The sequence below is a fragment of the Oncorhynchus tshawytscha genome, linkage group LG13 (assembly GCF_018296145.1).
Source record: "Oncorhynchus tshawytscha isolate Ot180627B linkage group LG13, Otsh_v2.0, whole genome shotgun sequence".
In the NCBI taxonomy this organism is placed as follows: Eukaryota; Metazoa; Chordata; class Actinopteri; order Salmoniformes; family Salmonidae; genus Oncorhynchus; species Oncorhynchus tshawytscha.
Window position 1 is genome coordinate 20,521,277 of NC_056441.1, and position 20,462 is coordinate 20,541,738.

Genomic DNA, 20,462 nt, shown 5'->3' on the forward strand with positions numbered 1-20,462 from the left:
TGCAGGACTCTTAACCTGGAAGCTTACAAGAAATCCTGCTATGCCCTGCGACGAACCATCAAACAGGCAAAGCGTCAATACAGAGCTAAGATTGAATCATACTACACAGGCTCCGATGCTTGTCTTATGTGGCAGGGCTTGCAAACTATTACAAACTACAAAGGGATGCACAGTCGCGAGCTGCCCAGTGACACGAGCCTACCTGATTAGCTAAATCACTTCTATGCTCACTTCGAGGCAAGCAACACTGAGGCATGCATGAGAGCATCAGCTGTTCCGGATGACTGTGTGATCACACTCTCCATAGCCGACGTGAGTAAGACCTTTAAACAGGTCAACATACACATGGCTGCGGGGCCAGATGGATTACCAGGACATGTGCTCCTGGCATGTGCTGACCAACTGGCAGGTGTCTTCACTGACATTTTCTGTAGCCATGAAGTGCTTTCAAAGGTTGGTAATTTCCCACAACACCATTATCCCAGAAACCCTAGACGCACTCCAATTTGCATACCGCCCAAACAGATCCACAGATGATGCAATCTCTATTGCACTCCACACTGCCCTTTCCCACCTGGACAAAAGGAACACTTATGTGAGAATGCTATTCATTGACTACAACTCAGCATTCAACACCATAGTACCCTCAAAGCTCATCACTAATCGAAGGAACCTGGGACTAAACATCTCCCTCTGCAACTGGATCCTGGACTTCCTGACGGGCCGCCCCCAGGTGGTCAGGGTAGGTAGCAACACATCTGCCACGCTGATCCTCAACACTGGAGCTCCCCAGGGGTGCGTGCTCAGTCCCCTCCTGTACTCCCTGTTCACTCGCGACTGCATGGCCAGGCATGACTCTAACACCATCATTAAGTATGCAGATGACAGTGGTAGGTCTGATCACCGACAACGACGACACAGCCTATAGGGAGGAAGTCAGAGACCTGGCCGGGTGGTGCCAGAATAACAACCTATCCCTCAACGTAACCAAGACTAAGGAGATTATTGTGGACTACAGGAAAAGGAGGACCGAGCACGCCCCCATTCTCATCGGTTGTAGTGGAGCAGGTTGAGAGCTTCAAGTTCCTTGGTGTCCACATCAACAACAAACTAGAATGGTCCAAACACACCAAGACAGTCGTGAAGAGGGCACGACAAGGCCACTTCCCCCTCAGGAAACTAGAAAGATTTGGCATGGGTCCTGAGATCCTCAAAAGGTTCTACAGCTGCAACATCGAGAGCATCCTGACTGGTTACATCACTGCCTGGTACGGCAACTGCTCGGCCTCTGACCGCAAGGCACTACAGAAGGTAGTGCGTACCGCCCAGTACATCACTGGGGCTAAGCTGCCTGCCATCCAGGAACTCTACACCAGGCAGTGTCAGAGGAAGGCCGTAAAAATTGTCAGAGACCCCAGCCATAGACTGTTCTCTCTACTACCGCATGGCAAGCGGTGCCGGAGTGCCAAGTCTAGGACAAAAAGACTTCTCAACAGTTTTTACCCCCAAGCCATAGGATTCCTGAACAGGTAATCAAATGGCTACTCGGACTATTTGCATTGTGTGTCCCCCCTCCTCTTAAGCTGCTGCCACTCTCTGTTTATCATATATGCATAGTCACTTTAACTATACATTCATGTACATACTACCTCAATTGGGCCGACCAACCAGTGCTCCCGCACATTGGCTAACCGGGTTATCTGCATGGTGTCCCAACCACCACTCACTCTTTTATGCTACTGCTTCTCTGTTCATCATATATGCATAGTCACTTTAACCATACCTACATGTACATACTACCTCAATCAGCCTGACTAACCGGTGTCTATGTAGCCTCGCTACTGTATATAGCCTGTCTTTTTACTGTTGTTTTATTTCATTACTTAACTATTGTTCACCTAATACCTTTTTTGCACTATTGGTTCGAGCCTGTAAGTAAGCATTTCACTGTAAGGTCTACCTACACCTGTTGTATTCGGCGCACGTGACAAATAAACTTTGATTTGATTGGCTGACAGCCGTGGTATATGAGATTGTATACCACGGGTATGACAAAACATTTATTTTTACTGCTTCAATTACATTGGTAACCAGTTTATAATAGCAATAAGGCACCTCAAGGGTTTGTGATATATCTCTAAAATACCACGGCTAATGGCTGTGTCCAGGCACTCCACGTTGCATCGTACATGGCTGTCTCAGCCTCCAGTATTTATGCTGCAGTAGTTAATGTGTCGGGGGGCTAGGGTCAGTTTGTTATATCTGGAGTACATCTCCTGTCCTATTCGGTGTCCTGTGTGAATCTAAGTGTGCGTTCTCTAATTCTCTCTTTCTCTCTCTCGGAGGACCTGAGCCCTAGGACCATGCCCCAGGACTACCTGACATGATGATTCCTTGCTGTCCCCAGTCCACCTAGCCGTGCTGCTGCTCCAGTTTCAACTGTTCTGCCTTATTATTATTCGACCATGCTGGTCATTTATGAACATTTGAACATCTTGGCCATGTTCTGTTATAATCTCCACCCGGCACAGCCAGAAGAGGACTGGCCACCCCACATAGCCTGGTTCCTCTCTAGGTTTCTTCCTAGGTTTTGGCCTTTCTAGGGAGTTTTTCCTAGCCACCGTGCTTCTACACCTGCATTGCTTGCTGTTTGGGGTTTTAGGCTGAGTTTCTGTACAGCACTTTGAGATATCAGCTGATGTACGAAGGGCTATATCAATAAATTTGATTTGATAACAGCCCTAAGCCATAGTACATTGGCCATTTACCACACCCCCTCAGTCCTTATTTAACTATACTAATGGTACTTAGAGTGCTAATAGCTGCTAACACATGAAGCAGGAATGTGGCTTAGGCCACATCACACCCAAGGCTAACAGAAGGATCGTGCAAACTGAAAAGTTGCAAATCTTATGTTGAAGAGAGTTCAAAATGTTTGTGATTTTGATTTGATTTTTTTTTTTTTGAGTTTTGAAGAGAGTTAGATCTTACTACACATTTTATTTTTTTAAGAGACAACCTCTGGAAATAGATTATCTATATACACACACAACTGCTAAATCATTGGTTTCAACAAGGACCTAATGTTGCTAATCAGTGTGTTTCTGCTTCAGGGAGAATTTCTACAATGGCGTCACACAACAACCAAATGCTTCCATGACATGTTTGTGTTCTGTTGTCATGGCCTGTGGCATTTATGTACATCAAGCCCTGCGTTTTGGCAACATGGATTCCTTAGCATTTAGTGGAACAATTATACCTACGTCTTTTCAGAAACATGAGCATACACTTACCGTTGCAATATTAAAATGACATTTAAAATCCCCCACAAATAACTGAGCAGGTACTCAGTTAGCTACTAAGATGTTACCAGGTTGCTTCTGGATAGACCTTGGCCTCCTACACTAACCAGAGAATCAGCATTCCTTTACTCACTCGTATTTCATGAAGGAATGTGTGAGTGTCTCCCCAAACCCATAAAGATAACAAGCATGTACAGTTGGCCATAATACCTGAGGGGATTCAACTAAATGCCAAGTCAGGCTGTTCCTTTATTACAGCTCCTCTGACTCAACATAACCCCTTTTGAGACTTCTACACATTTGTCTGACAAAGCACACTTTTTTTTTACCTTGAGTGGCTCAGCTCCAACTGAAAAACACACACGCACATTCATATCCCCCTGGCAACTGCAGAGCTGACACAGGATGAGAGAAACAAACGGCAGGACTGAGAAAAACAAAGGGATATGGGATATGCTACAATCTAAGCTAGATCTAAGCTAGATGCCCTCAATCTCACACAAATCATCAAGGAACCCACCAGGTACAACCCTAACTCTGTAAACAAGGGCACCCTCATAGACGTCATCCTGACCAACTGGCCCTCCAAATACACCTCCGCTGTCTTCAACCAGGATCTCAGCGATCACTGCCTCATTGCCTGTATCCGCTACGGAGCCGCAGTCAAACGACCACCCCTCATCACTGTCAAACGCTCCCTAAAACACTTCTGTGAGCAGGCCTTTCTAATCGACCTGGCCCGGGTATCCTGGAAGGACATTGACCTCATCCCGTCAGTTGAGGATGCCTGGTCATTCTTTAAAAGTAACTTCCTTACCATTTTAGATAAGCATGCTCCGTTCAAAAATGCAGAACTAAGAACAGATACAGTCCTTGGTTCACCCCAGACCTGACTGCCCTCGACCAGCACAAAAACATCCTGTGGCGGACTGCAATAGCATCGAATAGTCCCCGGGATATGCAACTGTTCAGGGAAGTCCGGAACCAATACACGCAGTCAGTCAGGAAAGCTAAGGCCAGCTTCTTCAGGCAGAAGTTTGCATCCTGTAGCTCCAACTCCAAAAAGTTCTGGGACACTGTGAAGTCCATGGAGAACAAGAGCACCTCCTCCCAGCTGCCCACTGCACTGAGGCTAGGTAACACGGTCACCACCGATAAATCCATGATTATCGAAAACTTCAATAAGCATTTCTCAACAGCTCGGCTGGCCATGCCTTCTGCCTGGCTACTCCAACCTCGGCCAACAGCTCTGCCCCCGGCAGCTCCTCGCCCAAGCCTCTCCAGGTTCTCCTTTACCCAAATCCAGATAGCAGATGTTCTGAAAGAGCTGCAAAACCTGGACCCGTACAAATCAGCTGGGCTTGACAATCTGGACCCCCTATTTCTGAAACTTTCCGCCGCCATTGTCGCAACCCCTATTACCAGCCTGTTCAACCTCTCTTTCATATCGTCTGAGATCCCCAAGGATTGAAAGCTGCCGCAGTCATCCCCCTCTTCAAAGGGGAGACACCCTGGACCCAAACTGTTACAGACCTATATCCATCCTGCCCTGCCTATCTAAGGTCTTTGAAAGCCAAGTCAACAAACAGGTCACTGACCATCTCGAATCCCACCGTACCTTCTCCGCTGTGCAATCTGGTTTCCGAGCCGGTCACGGGTGCACCTCAGCAACACTCAAGGTACTAAACGATATAACCGCCATCGATAAAAGACAGTACTGTGCAGCCGTCTTCATTGACCTTGCCAAGGCTTTCGACTCTGTCAATCACCATATTCTTATCGGCAGACTCAGTAGCCTCGGTTTTCGGATGACTGCCTTGCCTGGTTCACCAATTACTTTGCAGACAGAGTTCAGTGTGTCAAATCGGAGGGCATGCTGTCCGGTCCTCTGGCAGTCTCTATGGGGGTGCCACAGGGTTCAATTCTCGGGCCGACTCTTTTCTCTGTATATATCAATGATGTTGCTCTTGCTGCGTGCGATTCCCTGATCCACATCTACGCAGACGACACCATTCTATATACTTTCGGCCCGTCATTGGACACTGTGCTATCTAACCTCCAAACAAGCTTCAATGCCATACAACACTCCTTCCGTGGCCTCCAACTGCTCTTAAACGCTAGTAAAACCAAATGCATGCTTTTCAACCGATCGCTGCCTGCACCCGCATGCCCGACTAGCATCACCACCCTGGATGGTTCCGACCTTGAATATGTGGACATCTATAAGTACCTAGGTGTCTGGCTAGACTGCAAACTCTCCTTCCAGACTCATATCAAACATCTCCAATCGAAAATCAAATCAAGAGTCGGCTTTCTATTCCACAACAAAGCCTCCTTCACTCACGCCGCCAAGCTTACCCTAGTAAAACTGACTATCCTTCCGATCCTCGACTTCGGCGATGTCATCTACAAAATGGCTTCCAACACTCTACTCAGCAAACTGGATGCAGTCTATCACAGTGCCATCCGTTTTGTCACTAAAGCACCTTATACCACCCACCACTGCGACCTGTATGCTCTGGTCGGCTGGCCCTCGTTACATATTCGTCGCCAGACCCACTGGCTCCAGGTCATCTACAAGTCCATGCTAGGTAAAGCTCCGCCTTATCTCAGTTCACTGGTCACGATGGCAACACCCATCCGTAGCACGCACTCCAGCAGGTGTATCTCACTGATCATCCCTAAAGCCAACACCTCATTTGGCAGCCTTTCGTTCCAGTACTCTGCTGCCTGTGACTGGAACGAATTGCAAAAATCGCTGAAGTTGGAGACTTTTATCTCCCTCACCAACTTCAAACATCAGCTATCTGAGCAGCTAACCGATCGCTGCTGCTGTACATAGTCTATTGGTAAATAGCCCACCCATTTTCACCTACCTCATCCCCATACTGTTTTTATTTATTTACTTGCTCTTTTGCAAACCAATATCTCTACCTGTACATGACCATCTGATCATTTATCACTCGTGTTAATCTGCAAAATTGTAATTATTCGCCTACCTCCTGCCTTTTGCACACATTGTATATAGACTCCCCCCTTTGTTTTCTACTGTGTTATTGACTTGTTAATTGTTTATTCCATGTGTAACTCTGTGTTGTCTGCTCACACTGCTATGCTTTATCTTGGCCAGGTCGCAGTTGCAAATGAGAACCTGTTCTCAACTGGCCTACCTGGTTAAATAAAGGTGAAATAAAATAAAAATAAATAAAATAAAAAGAGAACACAAGTGCACTTTAAAGCCAGACCCAGTTGAGACCCAGATACATAATTTGTATTCATGCAATATCACACTGTCTGAAAGACAAAAAAATCCCCAGGGAAGACAATGTAAAGAAACCCAGGCAAGAAGTCATAATGTGTTCGATCAGAGTTCTTTAGTGGCAGCTGGGCCAGCCACCCTTTGATCAGTCAGTATCAGACAGCTGATGTTCTCATTTGCATGTAGCCAACAAGCATGTAAGCTACTCTACAGTATTGTAACATTTTAAATGTACAAGTGGTATCAGCTTTGGACATTAAGGCAGTCAAATGGAATTCTAATTTACAATAAGAGGCAGCAGAAAAGGCAGCCTACATTTGTCTTATGTGATATTTTGATTAATACCTCAGAGCTACTACTTTGTGCAATTTCTGCCTGAAGACATACCCAAATCTAACAGCCTGTAGCCCAGACACAGAACCAAGGATATGCATATTCTTGGTACCATTTGAAAGAAGACTCTGAAGTTTGTGTAAATGTGAATTGAGTAACACAATAGACCTGGTTTAGATAAAACAATGAAAAAAAACTTTTTTATTTTTATCATCATCTTTAAAATGAACCAGATAAAACAAACATTCAGATAGGATGATGGGGACAATTTCAGTGAAAAATATAAAAGGGCAACAGTACTTGTGCAAAGTTTCAGAATGATAACTTCCAAAATGTGTGCTACATGACATTTATCATGAAGTCACCCAGGTGTCCCACACAAGTATAACTATATACCAAAATGGTATTCATATCTATTTATATAGCCCCAGCCTAAAACCCCAAACAGCAAGCAATGCAGGTGTAGAAGCACGGTGGCTAGGAAAAACTCCCTAGAAAGGCAAAAACCTAGGAAGAAACCTAGAAAGGGACCAGGCTATGAGGGGTGGAAAGTCCTCTTCTGGCTGTGCCGGGTGGAGATCACAGTGATTGTAGAGGGTGCAACAGGACAGCACCTCAAGAGTAAAAATGAACAGTTTAGGGTTCCATAGCCGCAGGCAGAACAGTTGAAACTGGAACAGCAGCAAGACCGGCTGGACTGGGGACAGCAAGGAGTCATCATGGCAGGAGTCCTGAAGCATGGGCCAAGGGCTCAGGTCCTCCGAGAGAAAGAAAGAGAGAGCAGACTTAAATTCACACAAGACACCGGATAAGACAGGAAAAGTACTCCAGATATAGCATACTGACCCTAGCCCCCACCCACTTTGCCAAAACTCTAGACAATATTCTGCTGCTGATGCCAGATGCCATAGCAGTCTCTTTCTGATGTAAAGCAAAGGGTCACTGAGCATGTAATGGGAGACTTCATCTTGCAAACACAGCAACACCTCCATGCTGTGCCCTTTTGGCCCTTAGGCACATCCATGCCTGCACAAATATATTTGGGCAGATGAACACTTGTGGCAGGAGCAGAAGGGACAGGGCTTGGTGCAGTGGTGCGGTAGCCAGCAAGGTCCTTGATGCTCCCTCTAATGTAGACTGATTGGAGGAAGCATGCTGGCTGTGTTGAGATGCATGGGTTTGCATTCTACACCATATACATCTAAAAAAAATAAAGGGAACACTTAAACACCACAACATAACTCCAAGTCACACTTCTGTGAACTCACTGTCCACTTAGGAAGCAACACTGATTGACAATAAATTTCACATGCTGTTGTGCAAATGGAATAGACAGGTAGAAATTATAGGCAATTAGCAAGACACCCCCAATAAAGGAGTGGTTCTGCAGGTGGTGACCACAGACCACTTCTCAGTTCCTATGCTTCCTGGCTGATGTTTTGGTCACTTTTGAATGCTGGCAGTGCTTTCACTCTAGTGGTAGCATGAGACGGAGTCCACAACCCACACAAGTGGCTCAGGTAGTGCAGCTCATCCAGGATGGCACATCAATGCGAGCTGTGGCAAGAAGGTTTGCTGTGTCTGTCAGCGTAGTGTCCAGAGCATGGAGGCGCTACTAGGAGACAGGCCAGTACTTCAGGAGACGTGGAGGAGGCCAACAACCCAGCAGCAGGACCGCTACCTCCGCCTTTGTGCAAAGAGGAGCCCTGCAAAATGACCTCCAGCAGGCCACAAATGTGCATGTGTCTGCTCAAAGTTCTGCTGCCTGCAACATCCTCCAGCATGGCCGGTTTGGCGGTGGGTCAGTCATGGTGTGGGGTGGCATTTCTTTGGGGGGCCGCACAGCCCTCCATGTGCTCGCCAGAGGTAGCCTGACTGCCATTAGGTACCGAGATGAGGTCCTCAGACCCCTTGTGAGACTATAAGCTGGTGCGGTTGGCCCTGGGTTCCTCCTAATGCAAGACAATGCTAGACCTCATGTGGCTGGAGTGTGTCAGCAGTTCCTGCAAGAGGAAGGCATTAATGCTATGGACTGGCCCGCCCGTTCCCCAGACCGGAATCCAATTGAGCACATCTGGGACATCATGTCTCGCTCCATCCACAAACTCCACATTGCACCACAGACTGTCCAGGAGTTGGCGGATGCTTTAGTCCAGGTCTGGGAGGAGATCCCTCAGGAGACCATCCGCCACCTCATCAGAAGCATGCCCAGGCTTTGTAGGGAGGTCATACAGGCACGTGGAGGCCACACACACACTACTGAGCCTTATTTTGACTTGTTTTAGATTACGTCAAAGTTGGATCAGCTTGTAGTGTGGTTTTCCACTTTAATTTTGATTGTGACTCCAAATCCAGACCTCCATGGGTTGATAAATTTGATAATTTGTGTGATTGTTGTCAGCACATTCAACTATGTAAAGAAAAAAGTATTTAAGACTATTTCATTCATTCAGAGCTAGGATGTGTTATTTTAGTGTTCCCTTTATTTTTTTGAGCAGTGATAGATATATCTATCTACATACACACACAGACATAGGCTATGGTCGTTCTCATACAAACAGACCCTCACTCACAATGACTAGCTAACTTGTACTTTACCCATTTCATTACATCTTTATATATTACAATGTTAAAACAATAACAAATAATATTTTATATTAATTTCAAACAACGGCATTAGCATGAGAGCAACTTACCAGTCCAAAACAATGTCCTCTCCGTTCAAAAAAATATGCTTCAGTTTCAGAATCAAAGCAATGGGAGCTAATGGAGTCTTCAAAAAGCAGATCTGTCTCACATTCACTATCAATTTCCTCTAAAATTGTTTTTACATTCGTATATCTAGTCTTAGAATTCGCTTTCCTTGACTTATTCGCCATGATGTTGGATAAATAAACAGCTGATAAGCGTCGCTCCTTCACGGTTGAATTGGCAATGGCGAAAGAACAGTCCTTACGCCAGCATTCAAAGGAAAGGTTTTTCTTACAAAGAACCATGGGATATTGCAGTTTACCTCTGCTCATTGGCTATCTACCCAGCTAGATTTCAAGACGATCAGTGGTCATTGGGTTAAAATACAGTCAATCAACAAGACAGTGGTCATATAATTGGTGCACAATGGGCTCGTCACTCGTCTTCCAATCGGTTTTTCCGGGTCAATACGTCCCGCAAAATGACCCATCAAGTTTGGTTGTGTTACAAAAACAAACAGTTGATTGCAAGGAAACCAAACATGACTGAATAAAGTCAGTGAAAGTGTCTATTTTACGTTGGATGTTACGGCGAAAATGGAATGACACGAAATTCAACGAGATAAGCGTTCAAAATGTTTTGTGTTAGGCTATAAAAAAAATGGATTTAACCGAACAGAAGACCATTCATTGTGTAACAATGAGCCTTGGGATTGCAACCAGAGCAAGATCTTCAAAGGTAAACGATTTATTTCAATGCAATCTGTGATTTTGTTACGCAAGTGCTGGTTGAATAAGTAGTTTGATATGGGGGTCTGTGCTCAGATAATCGCAGCGTATTCTTTCGCAATAAATATTTTTTTAAATATGACAACGCAGTTGGATTAGCAAGATTCTAGGATTTTGAAGCATGTGAGACACTTGTATTTTAAGGAATGTTTAATATGACTATTTGTGGCAAACACCGTATGTTGTCGAATTCAAACCCGCATCCGGGATGGGTAGTTCAGAGAGGTTAAAAGACAAAAAAAATGAAACAATACTACATTACTTCTTATTAGCAATACATTTATTGTTTTAGAAACATGAGCATGCTCATCAGTTTCTGTTTTGTTGGTGTAATTTTAGCAGGAAACTAATATTTTGGCTGATAAATTTTCCATCTAACTGCCAGGGGCTGTTGGACCAAAAATACAATTTTAGGCCCTGGTTACGACATGAATTTGTCCAGAGTTCCTCTGTTCAATGTCTGTTCGTTTGCCCATCTTAATCTTTTATTGGCCAGTCTGAGATAAGGCTTTTTCTTTGCAACTCTGCCTAGAAGGCCACCATCCCGGAGTCGCCTCTTCACTGTCGATGTTGAGACTGGTGTTCTGCAGGTACTATTTAATGAAGCTGCCAGTTGAGGACTTGTGAGGCGTCTGTTTCTCAAACTAATGTACTTGTCCTCTTGCTCAGTTGTGCACCAGGGCCTCCCACTCCTCTTTCTATTCTGGTTAGAGCCCGTTTGCGCTGTTTTTCGAAGGGAGTAGTACACAGCGTTGTACAAGAGCTTCAGTCTCTTGGCAATTTCTCATATGGAATAGCCTTCATTTCTCAGAACAAGAATAGACTGACGAGTTTGAAAAGAAAGTCTTAAATCGAACCCACAAATGCTGATGCTCTAGATACTCAACTAGTCTAAATCTGGCCAGTTTTATTGCTCCTTTAAAATCAGGACAACAGTTTACAGCTGTGCTAACATAATTGCAAAAGGGTTTTCTAATGATCAATTAGCCATTTAAAAATTATAAACTTGGATTAGCTAACACAACGTGCCATTGGAACACAGGAGTGATGGTTGCTAATAATGGGCCTCTGTACGCCTATGTAGATATTCCATTAACCTGTTGCGTCGAGCCGTCCCGGATCCGGGATCGTGAATACAGCCTCAAGCTCATTACCATAACGCACCGTTAACTATTCATGAAAATGGCAAATGAAATGAAATTAATATGCTAGCTCTCAAGATTAGCCTTTTGTTAACACTGTAATCTCAGATTTTCAAAATATGCTTCTCAACCATTGCAAAATAAGCATTTGTGTAACAGCTAGCGCACCTAGCGTGGCATTTAGCAGGCAACCTCTTCACAAAAACCAGAAAATCATTCAAATAAAATCATTACCTTTGAAGAACTTCAGATGTTTTCAATGAGGAGACTCTCAGATAGCAAATGCTCCATTTTTCCTGAAAGATGATTTGTTTAGGAGAAATTGCTCCGTTTGGTGCGTCACGTTTGGCTACCAAAAAAAAAATGAAAATTCAGTCTTCAAAACGCCAAACTGTTTTCAAAATTAACTCCATAATAGCGACTGAAACATGGCAAACGTTTAGAACCAATCCTCAAGGTGTTTTTCACATATCTCTTGGATGATATATCGTTCGTGGAAGTGTGCTTTCCCCTCTGAATCCCAGGAGAAAATGCCTGCGGCTGAAGATTACGCACCAATTTACACAAAGGCCACCGGGCGGACCCGTGGTAAATGTAGTCTCTTATGGCCAATCTTCCAATGATATGCCTACAAATACGTCACAATGCTGCAGACACCTTGGAGAAACGATAGGAAGGGCAGGCTCATTCCCGGCGCATTCACAGCCATATAAGGAGACAATAGAAAACAGAGCTTCGAAAATTCTGCCCATTTCCTGGTTAAAGTATCATCTTGGTTTCGCCTGTAGCATGAGTTCTGTGGCACTCACAGATAATATCTTTGCAGTTTTGGAAACCTTAGTGTTTTCTTTCCAAAGCTGCCAATTATATGCATAGTCGAGCATCTTTTCGTGACAAAATATTGCGCTTAAAACGGGCACGTTTTTTTATCCATAAATTAAAAGAGCGCCCCCTATATCCAAGAAGTTAAATTACATTTTTTTTAAATGAAGCCTTTTCCAGCTACAATAGTCATTGATGACATTACCAATGTCTACCCTGTATTTCTGATCAATGTAATGTTATTTTAATGGACAAAAAAACATGCTTTTCTTTTTTTTTAAAGGACATTTCTAAGTGACCCCAAACTTTTGAACGGTAGTGTATATACATACATACATACCAGTTAGGGAGAATCAAAAGTAAAATGGCATGGGGCCACCATTTATTTTGTTATGTTTGAGTCACGGCATAAGGCATCGCAAAATGTGTAGAACTGCAGAAAAATCGCTTAAAACCCGAAATGTTGTCTGCGGCAAAGAGGACCTCTAAAATGTTCCTTCAGCAACTGCGATATTGGCCAAGCCCACTTCGACACCCCCGCCACGACCACCTGCGTTCAGCAGGGCACACCATAGAATGACACTTTATAAAAGTCCAGGTAGTATCTCCTTATTTCAAAACAGGCAGAGGGAGGAAAAGTGAGCTCAGCTTATCTTACTGATGATGGCTGCTGCTATGAGTTTCACAGCATCGTAGGGGGCTGAGCACGTGGGGTAGAAGGGCTGCACCAGGTAGTTGGAGAAGGTGAGGGCTATGACAGCCTGGCCTGCTGGCTCCACGATCATCAGGGACGACCACAGCCTGATAATTAAAAATAAGAAATGAATGAGGATATAAATAGAGAGCTTTTCTAGATACTCGAAGCACTTTACATAAAGGTCTCTTTTGCAATATAGTTTCTCAATGAGACCAACCTGTAAAAAAAAAAAAGTTTTTAAGTGGAATCTCACCTAATGAAAGCCGCGAAGCCACCAAAGGACTCCAGGATGTAGGCATAGCTGGCCCCAGACTTGCGGATGGTGGTTCCCAGCTCGGCGTAGCACAGGGCCCCGAAAACAGAGAAGACCCCACCGATGGCCCACACCACCAGGGACAGGCCGAAGGAGCCGGTGTAGAAGAGCACCCCTTTGGGGGAGATGAAGATGCCTGAGCCTATCATGCTTCCCACAATGAGGCAGACCCCTTGGAGCAGGGAGATTTCCTGCTTCATACGCATGGAGCCAGTCAAAATGGTGTCTGTGTCTTTCTCAGCCCCCATGGTGATGGTTCGGGGAGGGTAGGAATAAGGTGGAGGGTTGAGGCAGAGACCAGGGTGGAGGGATTGAGGACAGAAAGATGGAGTGGAGACAAGAACAAAGTAGAGGGTGAAGGACTGGAGACCGGGGTAGAAGGATGGAGACCGGTGGAAGCAGCACGTCACTAAACAAGGCCACTGTCAGAGGCTCTCAGCTGATGGTCATCAATGTTCTTGATCAGCTGTACTCTCTCGACAAGAAGGCTGTAGGGAAATAAGGACAACTGTTAGCACAGGATGAAAGACAACATACCTTGCTGTGTGAGACCATTAGGCTTCAGGCAATGACTCCTTGTATTAGGTAACTGAAATTCAGCATGAGGGATAGAATCCAAAAGAAACTGGAAAAACTAGCTAGTCCTACAAGCTGGAATTCTCAAAGACGCAGCTGATTAAACCTACTTACAGGTACAATGTCGTAGCAAGTCTAGAGTTTCTCTACAGCATCTCTGAGCCACAAGCCGTAGTGGAGGAGGAGTTGAAGAAGGATGTGTTTCTGGGTAGCGGATAGCGTGGAAAAGTGCTAATGAATGCTACAGCAAGGTCTTGTGACCAACTGTTTTTCCACTAACAGGCACGGTGCCTGGCTACTGGGTCTGGGAACAAAGTAGTGAGGGCCTTAGAAGTCAGAACAAGGTCTTTGTTATAGGAACACACACATCCGTAGTGCGCACGAACATACTGCACACAGTGACACACTACCCATGTAACGTACAGTATTCACATAACTGTTTCCGATGACATATTTTCCTCCCTCTAGAGTTGAAATAAACTTGTCTGGGATTCAAGTCGCTGTTTACTCAAGCGCATCCTCTGTGACAAAGAAAAAAAAACAAGGACAAGGAGTGAATCAGAGTTCAAATGCCTCCTGTTACCATGGGAGAATTTCCCATGGCTGTTTGTTCACCAACTAGAAAATCGTCAACGTGAACGTAGAACAGCCCACACACTTTGCATTTCATAACAGTATTAAGGCTAGATAGATGCTCATTAAAATTCACTAATGGTGTACTAGAGCTCGATATAGCCTAGCTGAATATCTAAGGCAACAATGCGGTCAGTAGGAGAGATGCATCTTTCAAATGATCTGCCCACGATATATAAAGTGCGCCGCACGTAACTGTTGGCAATACATAGAAGTTAAATGAGAAGATGAAATGCAAACTTTGAGGTGGAACTGAGCTACAGTGGCAGTAAATGTGCAATGCTGAAAGGGAGGCAGCAGGAGAATCAGCACTTTCCTCTGAGTAAATAGCTCTCCTCCCGGGCAGTGTTGCTGTGTGAGGTGAGATATAGGATTCTTATTTCTTTGTGCGCACAAAGAAATACAAATCCTATATCCCACCTCACGCAGCAAAACAGTAAAGTGCGGATATATTCATTTTTGGAGGCGCTGCGCACAGGCATAAACTTGGGTCTAATTTACTATAAAGTCTACAAAGTGAGACTCTGTCCTCGTGTTTGACTTTTCATATAGTATTGTTCACAAGCTCTGATATTTTTCAACGTTAGTTTGGAGTCTGCTGCTTTAAATGATAGTGAAGCGACGCCCGAGTCAGATCACTCACCTCACCGCCCGTTACCACGGTAACCTCCAGCCTTTATATTTTGGTTAAAAGACAAGTTTAAAAAATGTTATTAGATTTAGAAATATACCACATTACTTAATAATACATTTTTTGTTGTAGAAACATTACAAAGCATGAGCATGTTTTTTTAATGCAATTATGACGAAAAAATATATAATTTTGGCTGGCAGAAAATCTGATTGGCTGGTAGACTTCCTCCCCCCCTCTACCTGCCACAGTGGCTGGTGGAACAAAAAGTCAATTTTAGGCACTGGTATTGCGATTAAATACTGCGATTTTACCCATATTGAACCCTTTCCAACAGACGCAGTTCAATCCAGTGACGTTTAGCTCGCCTCTACTGTAGCTAACAAGTTTGAACCAGCTGGCTAGTTTAACATCTTAACTAGATCAATTTAGTTAAGTGAAATCATATTCTCTTTAAAAAAAAACTTACCTTGAAATATTCAATGAGACTAGAACCCCATGTGCAAAATCACTCAACAATGGCCGTTTGACTATCGTTGACTGCGTCTTCTAACGCGTTCAACTACTAGATTGAACTAGGACATTTAGAAGTTTCGGACTTGCTAATTGGTTGTAATTATACACGTGCCGCGTTCAACGAATCAGCAAATCGAAATGGAGTTTCCTTGTTCTAAATAGTACATAAAGGCTGCATCATCACTTGCTGGTGAAGCTTGTCGCATGTTCCCGCCCTCCTTCTCTTGGGCGAGGTACTAATAATGATGCTAATGCCCTGTGATGAAGTTGTGGTTAGGATGAGTTTGAAGCATCTATTTAAAGTCAGGTTGAGGTGAGTTAGGATTAAATACGATTGTATTTAAACCTTTATGACTAAAAACTAACCAGGAGACTGAGGAGTGCTTATCTAGCTGAGCACCTTGATCTCCTGTTCTGTGAGCTGGGAAACCTGTGTGCCTGACAGTGATCTGAACACTCCTGATAATTGCAATTGCAAAATATTAGTTCACAATCTCACTGGATGATAGTGTGTGAGCCAGGTGTGTGTGATATTTCAGTTTCCCTAAATGACCATCTGATACTCATTCACCCATTCCTAAAGAGATCCATTATAGTCAATCAGTTACTCTGGGGTGTCAGGTGGCTGGGTCCTCATGATTATTTTGTTGATTATTTACCCCAAATAGTAGTGCCTTAGCCCCTGTTATCTATGGAAACACCATACCTTTTCCATAAATAGTCCCCACAAATACTTGTCCAGTGGTGTCTGTGCTATTGATCTCAGTGATCAGTGTCCTATATTCCATATATGTAGTAGCGATACCAAGCAGATTAACACTGATCCTCATATAATTATAAAGAGACATTTAAATCTATTTTCCCCACAAACCTTTGTTCATGATATGTACAATATTACTCTGACATCTCTATCAGCAGCATGCCTGACCCTGAATTAGAGCTAGAATTGTTCTCATCTATTTTAATCTCTCTGGCAGACAAACACACTCCCTTTAAATGCATTAGAGTAAAAAACAGAAAAAACAAAAAACACAAGTCCTTGGTTCTGTATAGAACTTCAGATCTTTTAACACATAAGAAATCAGGTCTGGGCCAAGGCTAGAAAAACTGGCTCTGTAGCTGATTGGCGGCTTTTCAGTCAATTGAGAAATTGATGCTCTTCCTCAATCAAGAAAGCTAAATCTACTAGCTACTTTCTAAGTTATATCAAATCAAATCAAAGTTTATTTGTCACGTGCGTCGAATACAACAGGCAGACCTTACAGTGAAATGCTTACTTACAGGCTCGAACCAATAGTGCGGGGGAAAAAAGGTGTGTGTGTGTGTGTGTGTGTGTGTGTGTGTGTGTGTGTGTGTGTGTGTGTGTGTGTGTGTGTGTGTGTGTGTGTGTGTGTGTGTGTAGGTAAGTAAAGAAATAAAAACAACAGTAAAAAGACATTTGAAAATAACAGGAGCAAGGCTATATACAGACGCCGGTTAGTCAGGCTTATTGAGGTAGTATGTACATGTAGGTATGGTTAAAGTGACTATGCATATATAATGAACAGAGAGTATCAGTAGCGTAAAAAGAGAGGTTGGCGGGTGGTGGGACACAATGCAGATAGCCCGGTTAGCCAATGTGCGGGAGCACTGGTTGGTCGGCCCAATTGAGGTAGTATGTACATGAATGTATAGTTAAAGTGACTATGCATATATGATAAACAGAGAGTAGCAGCAGCGTAAAAGAGGGGTTGGGGGACACACACACAATGCAAATAGTCGAGGTAAATATTTGGTTACCTGTTCAGGAGTCTTATGGCTTGGGGGTAAAAACTGTTGAGAAGCCTTTTTGTCCTAGACTTGGCACTCCGGTACCACTTGCCATGCGGTAGTAGAGAGAACAGTCTATGGCTGGGGTCTTTGACAATTTTTAGTTCCTTCCTCTGACACCGCCTGGTGTAGAGGTCCTGAATGGCAGGCAGCTTTGCCCCAGTGATGTACTGGGCGGTATGCACTACCCTCTGAAGTGCCTTGCGGTCGGAGGCCGAGCAATTGCCGTACCAGGCAGTGATGCAACTGGTCAGGATGCTCTCGATGTTGCAGCTGTAGAACCTTTTGAGGATCTCAGGACCCATGCCAAATCTTTTTAGTTTCCTGGGGGGGAAGTGGCTTTGTCGTGCCCTCTTCACGACTGTCTTGGTGTGTTTGGACTATTCTAGTTTGTTATTGATGTGGCCACCAAGGAACATGAAACTCTCAACCTGCTCCACTACAGCCACGTCGATGAGAATAGGGGCGTGCTCAGTGCTCCTTTTCCTGTAGTCAACAATCATCTCCTTAGTCTTGGTTACGTTGAGGCATAGGTTGTTATTCTGGCACCACCCGGCCAGGTCTCTGAGCTCCTTCCTATAGGCTGTCTTGTTGTTGTCGGTGATCAGGCCTACCACTGTTGTGTCATCTGCAAACTTAATGATGGTGTTGGAGTCATGCCTGGCCATGCAGTCATGGGTGAACAGGGAGTACAGGAGGGGACTGAGCACGCACCCCTGGGGAGCTCCAGTGGTGAGGATCAGTGTGGCAGATGTGTTGCTACCTACCCTGACCACCTGGGGGCGGCCTGTCAGGAAGTCCAGGATCCAGTTGCAGAGGGAGGTGTTTAGTCCCAGGTTCCTTAGCTTAGTGATGAGCTTTGAGGGCACTATGGTGTTGGATGCTGAGCTGTAGTCAACGAATAGCATTCTCACATAAGTGTTCCTTTTGTCCAGGTGGGAAAGGGCAGTGTGGAGTGCAATAGAGATTGCATCATCTGTGGATCTGTTTGGGCGGTATGCAAATTGGAGTGGGTCTAGGGTTTCTGGGATAATGGTGTTGATGTGAGCCATTACCAGCCTTTGAAAGCACTTCATGGCTATGGACGTGAAGGTCCATCTGTAGTCATTTATGCAGGTTGCCTTTGTGTTCTTGGGCACAGGGATTATGGTGGTCTGCTTAAAACATGTTGGTAATACAGACTCAATCAGGGACAAGTTGAAAATGTCAGTTAAGACACCTGCCAGTTGGTCAGCACATGCCAGGAGCACACGTCCTGGTAATCCGTCTGGCCCCGCAGCCTTGTGTATGTTGACCTGTTTAAAGGTCTTACTCACGTCAGCTACAGAGAGTGTGATCACACAGTCGTCCGGAACAGCTGATGCTCTCATGTATGCCTCCGTGTTGTTTGCCTCGAAGCGAGCATAGAAGTGATTTAGCTCGTCTGGTAGGATCGTGTCACTGGGCAGCTCTCGGCTGTGCTTCCTTTTGTATTCTGTAATAGTTTGCAAGCCCTGCCACATCCGACGAGCATCGGAGCCGGTGTATCTCAGACTGTTGGTGATCCATCTGTTTAGCTTTTTGTGTTTCATGTAATTGATATGGATATGTACAGTGTAACATATGTACAGTGTAATTGATATGGATATGTACAGTGTAATTGTTGTTTATTTATGTGTTCATGCAGGGTTCATCTGCATAAGAGATCATGGTCTCAGCATGACTCCCTGCTTAGAAAAAGGTTTAAAATTAAATTTAAAACACTTAAATAGCAGAAAAAGTCACATGAATGTCACATGTGAAATTAACGTAATCACATGTGACTTTTCCTAAGAGTATACTACAAAAAGAGCATATCCATTTATTATAAAGTTTGCTTTTGTTTTCCTAATTCATAGCCCACTCTGGTTGATGGCTGAAGTGAAGGTCTTGTTGTGAACTAGTAAAGTAATAGTCTGCTGACATCAAGCGATTGAAGAGGGAACATTGTGGAGAGGTCATTCACAATACGATTTTGTCAGATAGGCCTACTATAATATTACGGAAAGGGTAAAGGACAGGGGGATACCTATTCAGTTGTACAACTGAATGCATTCAACTGAAATGTGTCTTCAGTATTTAACCCAACCCCTATGAATCATTACAGGTCTCAATTCTGGATAGGATACTTTATCATGCAATCACAAAGGCATAGGAAGAAGACGTGTTATCATGAAGCAGAAGGCCATTTAGCCACTACACTTATAGCCTAGATGTAACGGTTCTCTTGGGGTGAAGTAGAGGAGGACCAAAACGCAGCGTGGTTGTTATTCATTGTACTTTAATAAAGAAACTGTACATGAATAAACTAACAAAACAACAAACGTGTGAAAACCTAAAACAGTCCTATCTGGTGCAAAACACAGAGACAGGAACAATCACCCACAAACACACAGTGAAACCCAGGCTACCTAAATATGGTTCCCAATCAGAGACAATGACTAACACCTGCCTCTGATTGAGAACCATATCAGGCCAGACATAGAAATAGACAAACAAGACATCCAACATAGAATGCCCACTCAGATCACACCCTGACCAACCAAAACATAGAAACATACAAAGCAAACTATGGTCAGGGTGTGACACTAGATATCATTTTATTCCAATAAATACGCTAGGGAGTGACATTAAAACATCAATGTCAAAATTTCACAGATCGGCCTATGTGTTACCTTGTAATTATGTCACACACGAAACATTAGGCCTATACATTGTGGTCAAGTTACGTTTAATTTACCTTCAACGTCTATTTCCATTAAGTTAAGCTATTAGTAGGCTGCCTCGCTCTGATACCGTTTCAGCACCATGGACAAGAGCCATTAGGACCGGTTCCATCTCTGACAATACTTTTACGGGCGGCACCATTAGAGAAAACAAAGAGGGATAACACCCACCCCGTCACCTTTCATAGGGGCAACTTGAGCTATCC

At 44.1% G+C, this 20,462-nt stretch overlaps 1 protein-coding gene across 3 annotated transcripts in view; it reads right to left on the minus strand.

Moving 5' to 3' along the window:
• Positions 1 to 15,819, minus strand: part of si:dkeyp-120h9.1 (Y+L amino acid transporter 2-like) — a 32,398-nt gene extending 16,579 nt beyond the window's left edge. Inside the window, exons 1-4 of one of the 3 annotated variants that reach the window (XM_024441037.2) lie at positions 15,657 to 15,819; positions 15,200 to 15,230; positions 13,288 to 13,835; positions 12,996 to 13,138 (exon numbers count right to left, since the gene is read on the minus strand). In XM_024441037.2, coding sequence (XP_024296805.1) covers positions 12,996 to 13,138; positions 13,288 to 13,595 — 451 coding nt within the window. In that variant the 5' untranslated portion in view covers positions 13,596 to 13,835; positions 15,200 to 15,230; positions 15,657 to 15,819. Of the gene's footprint in view, positions 1 to 12,995; positions 13,139 to 13,287; positions 13,836 to 14,037; positions 14,938 to 15,199; positions 15,231 to 15,656 lie in introns of those variants that run through there. The other 2 variants (XM_024441036.2, XM_024441038.2) reach the window with 2 other exon arrangements.
• Between the last annotated feature and the right edge of the window lie 4,643 nt (positions 15,820 to 20,462).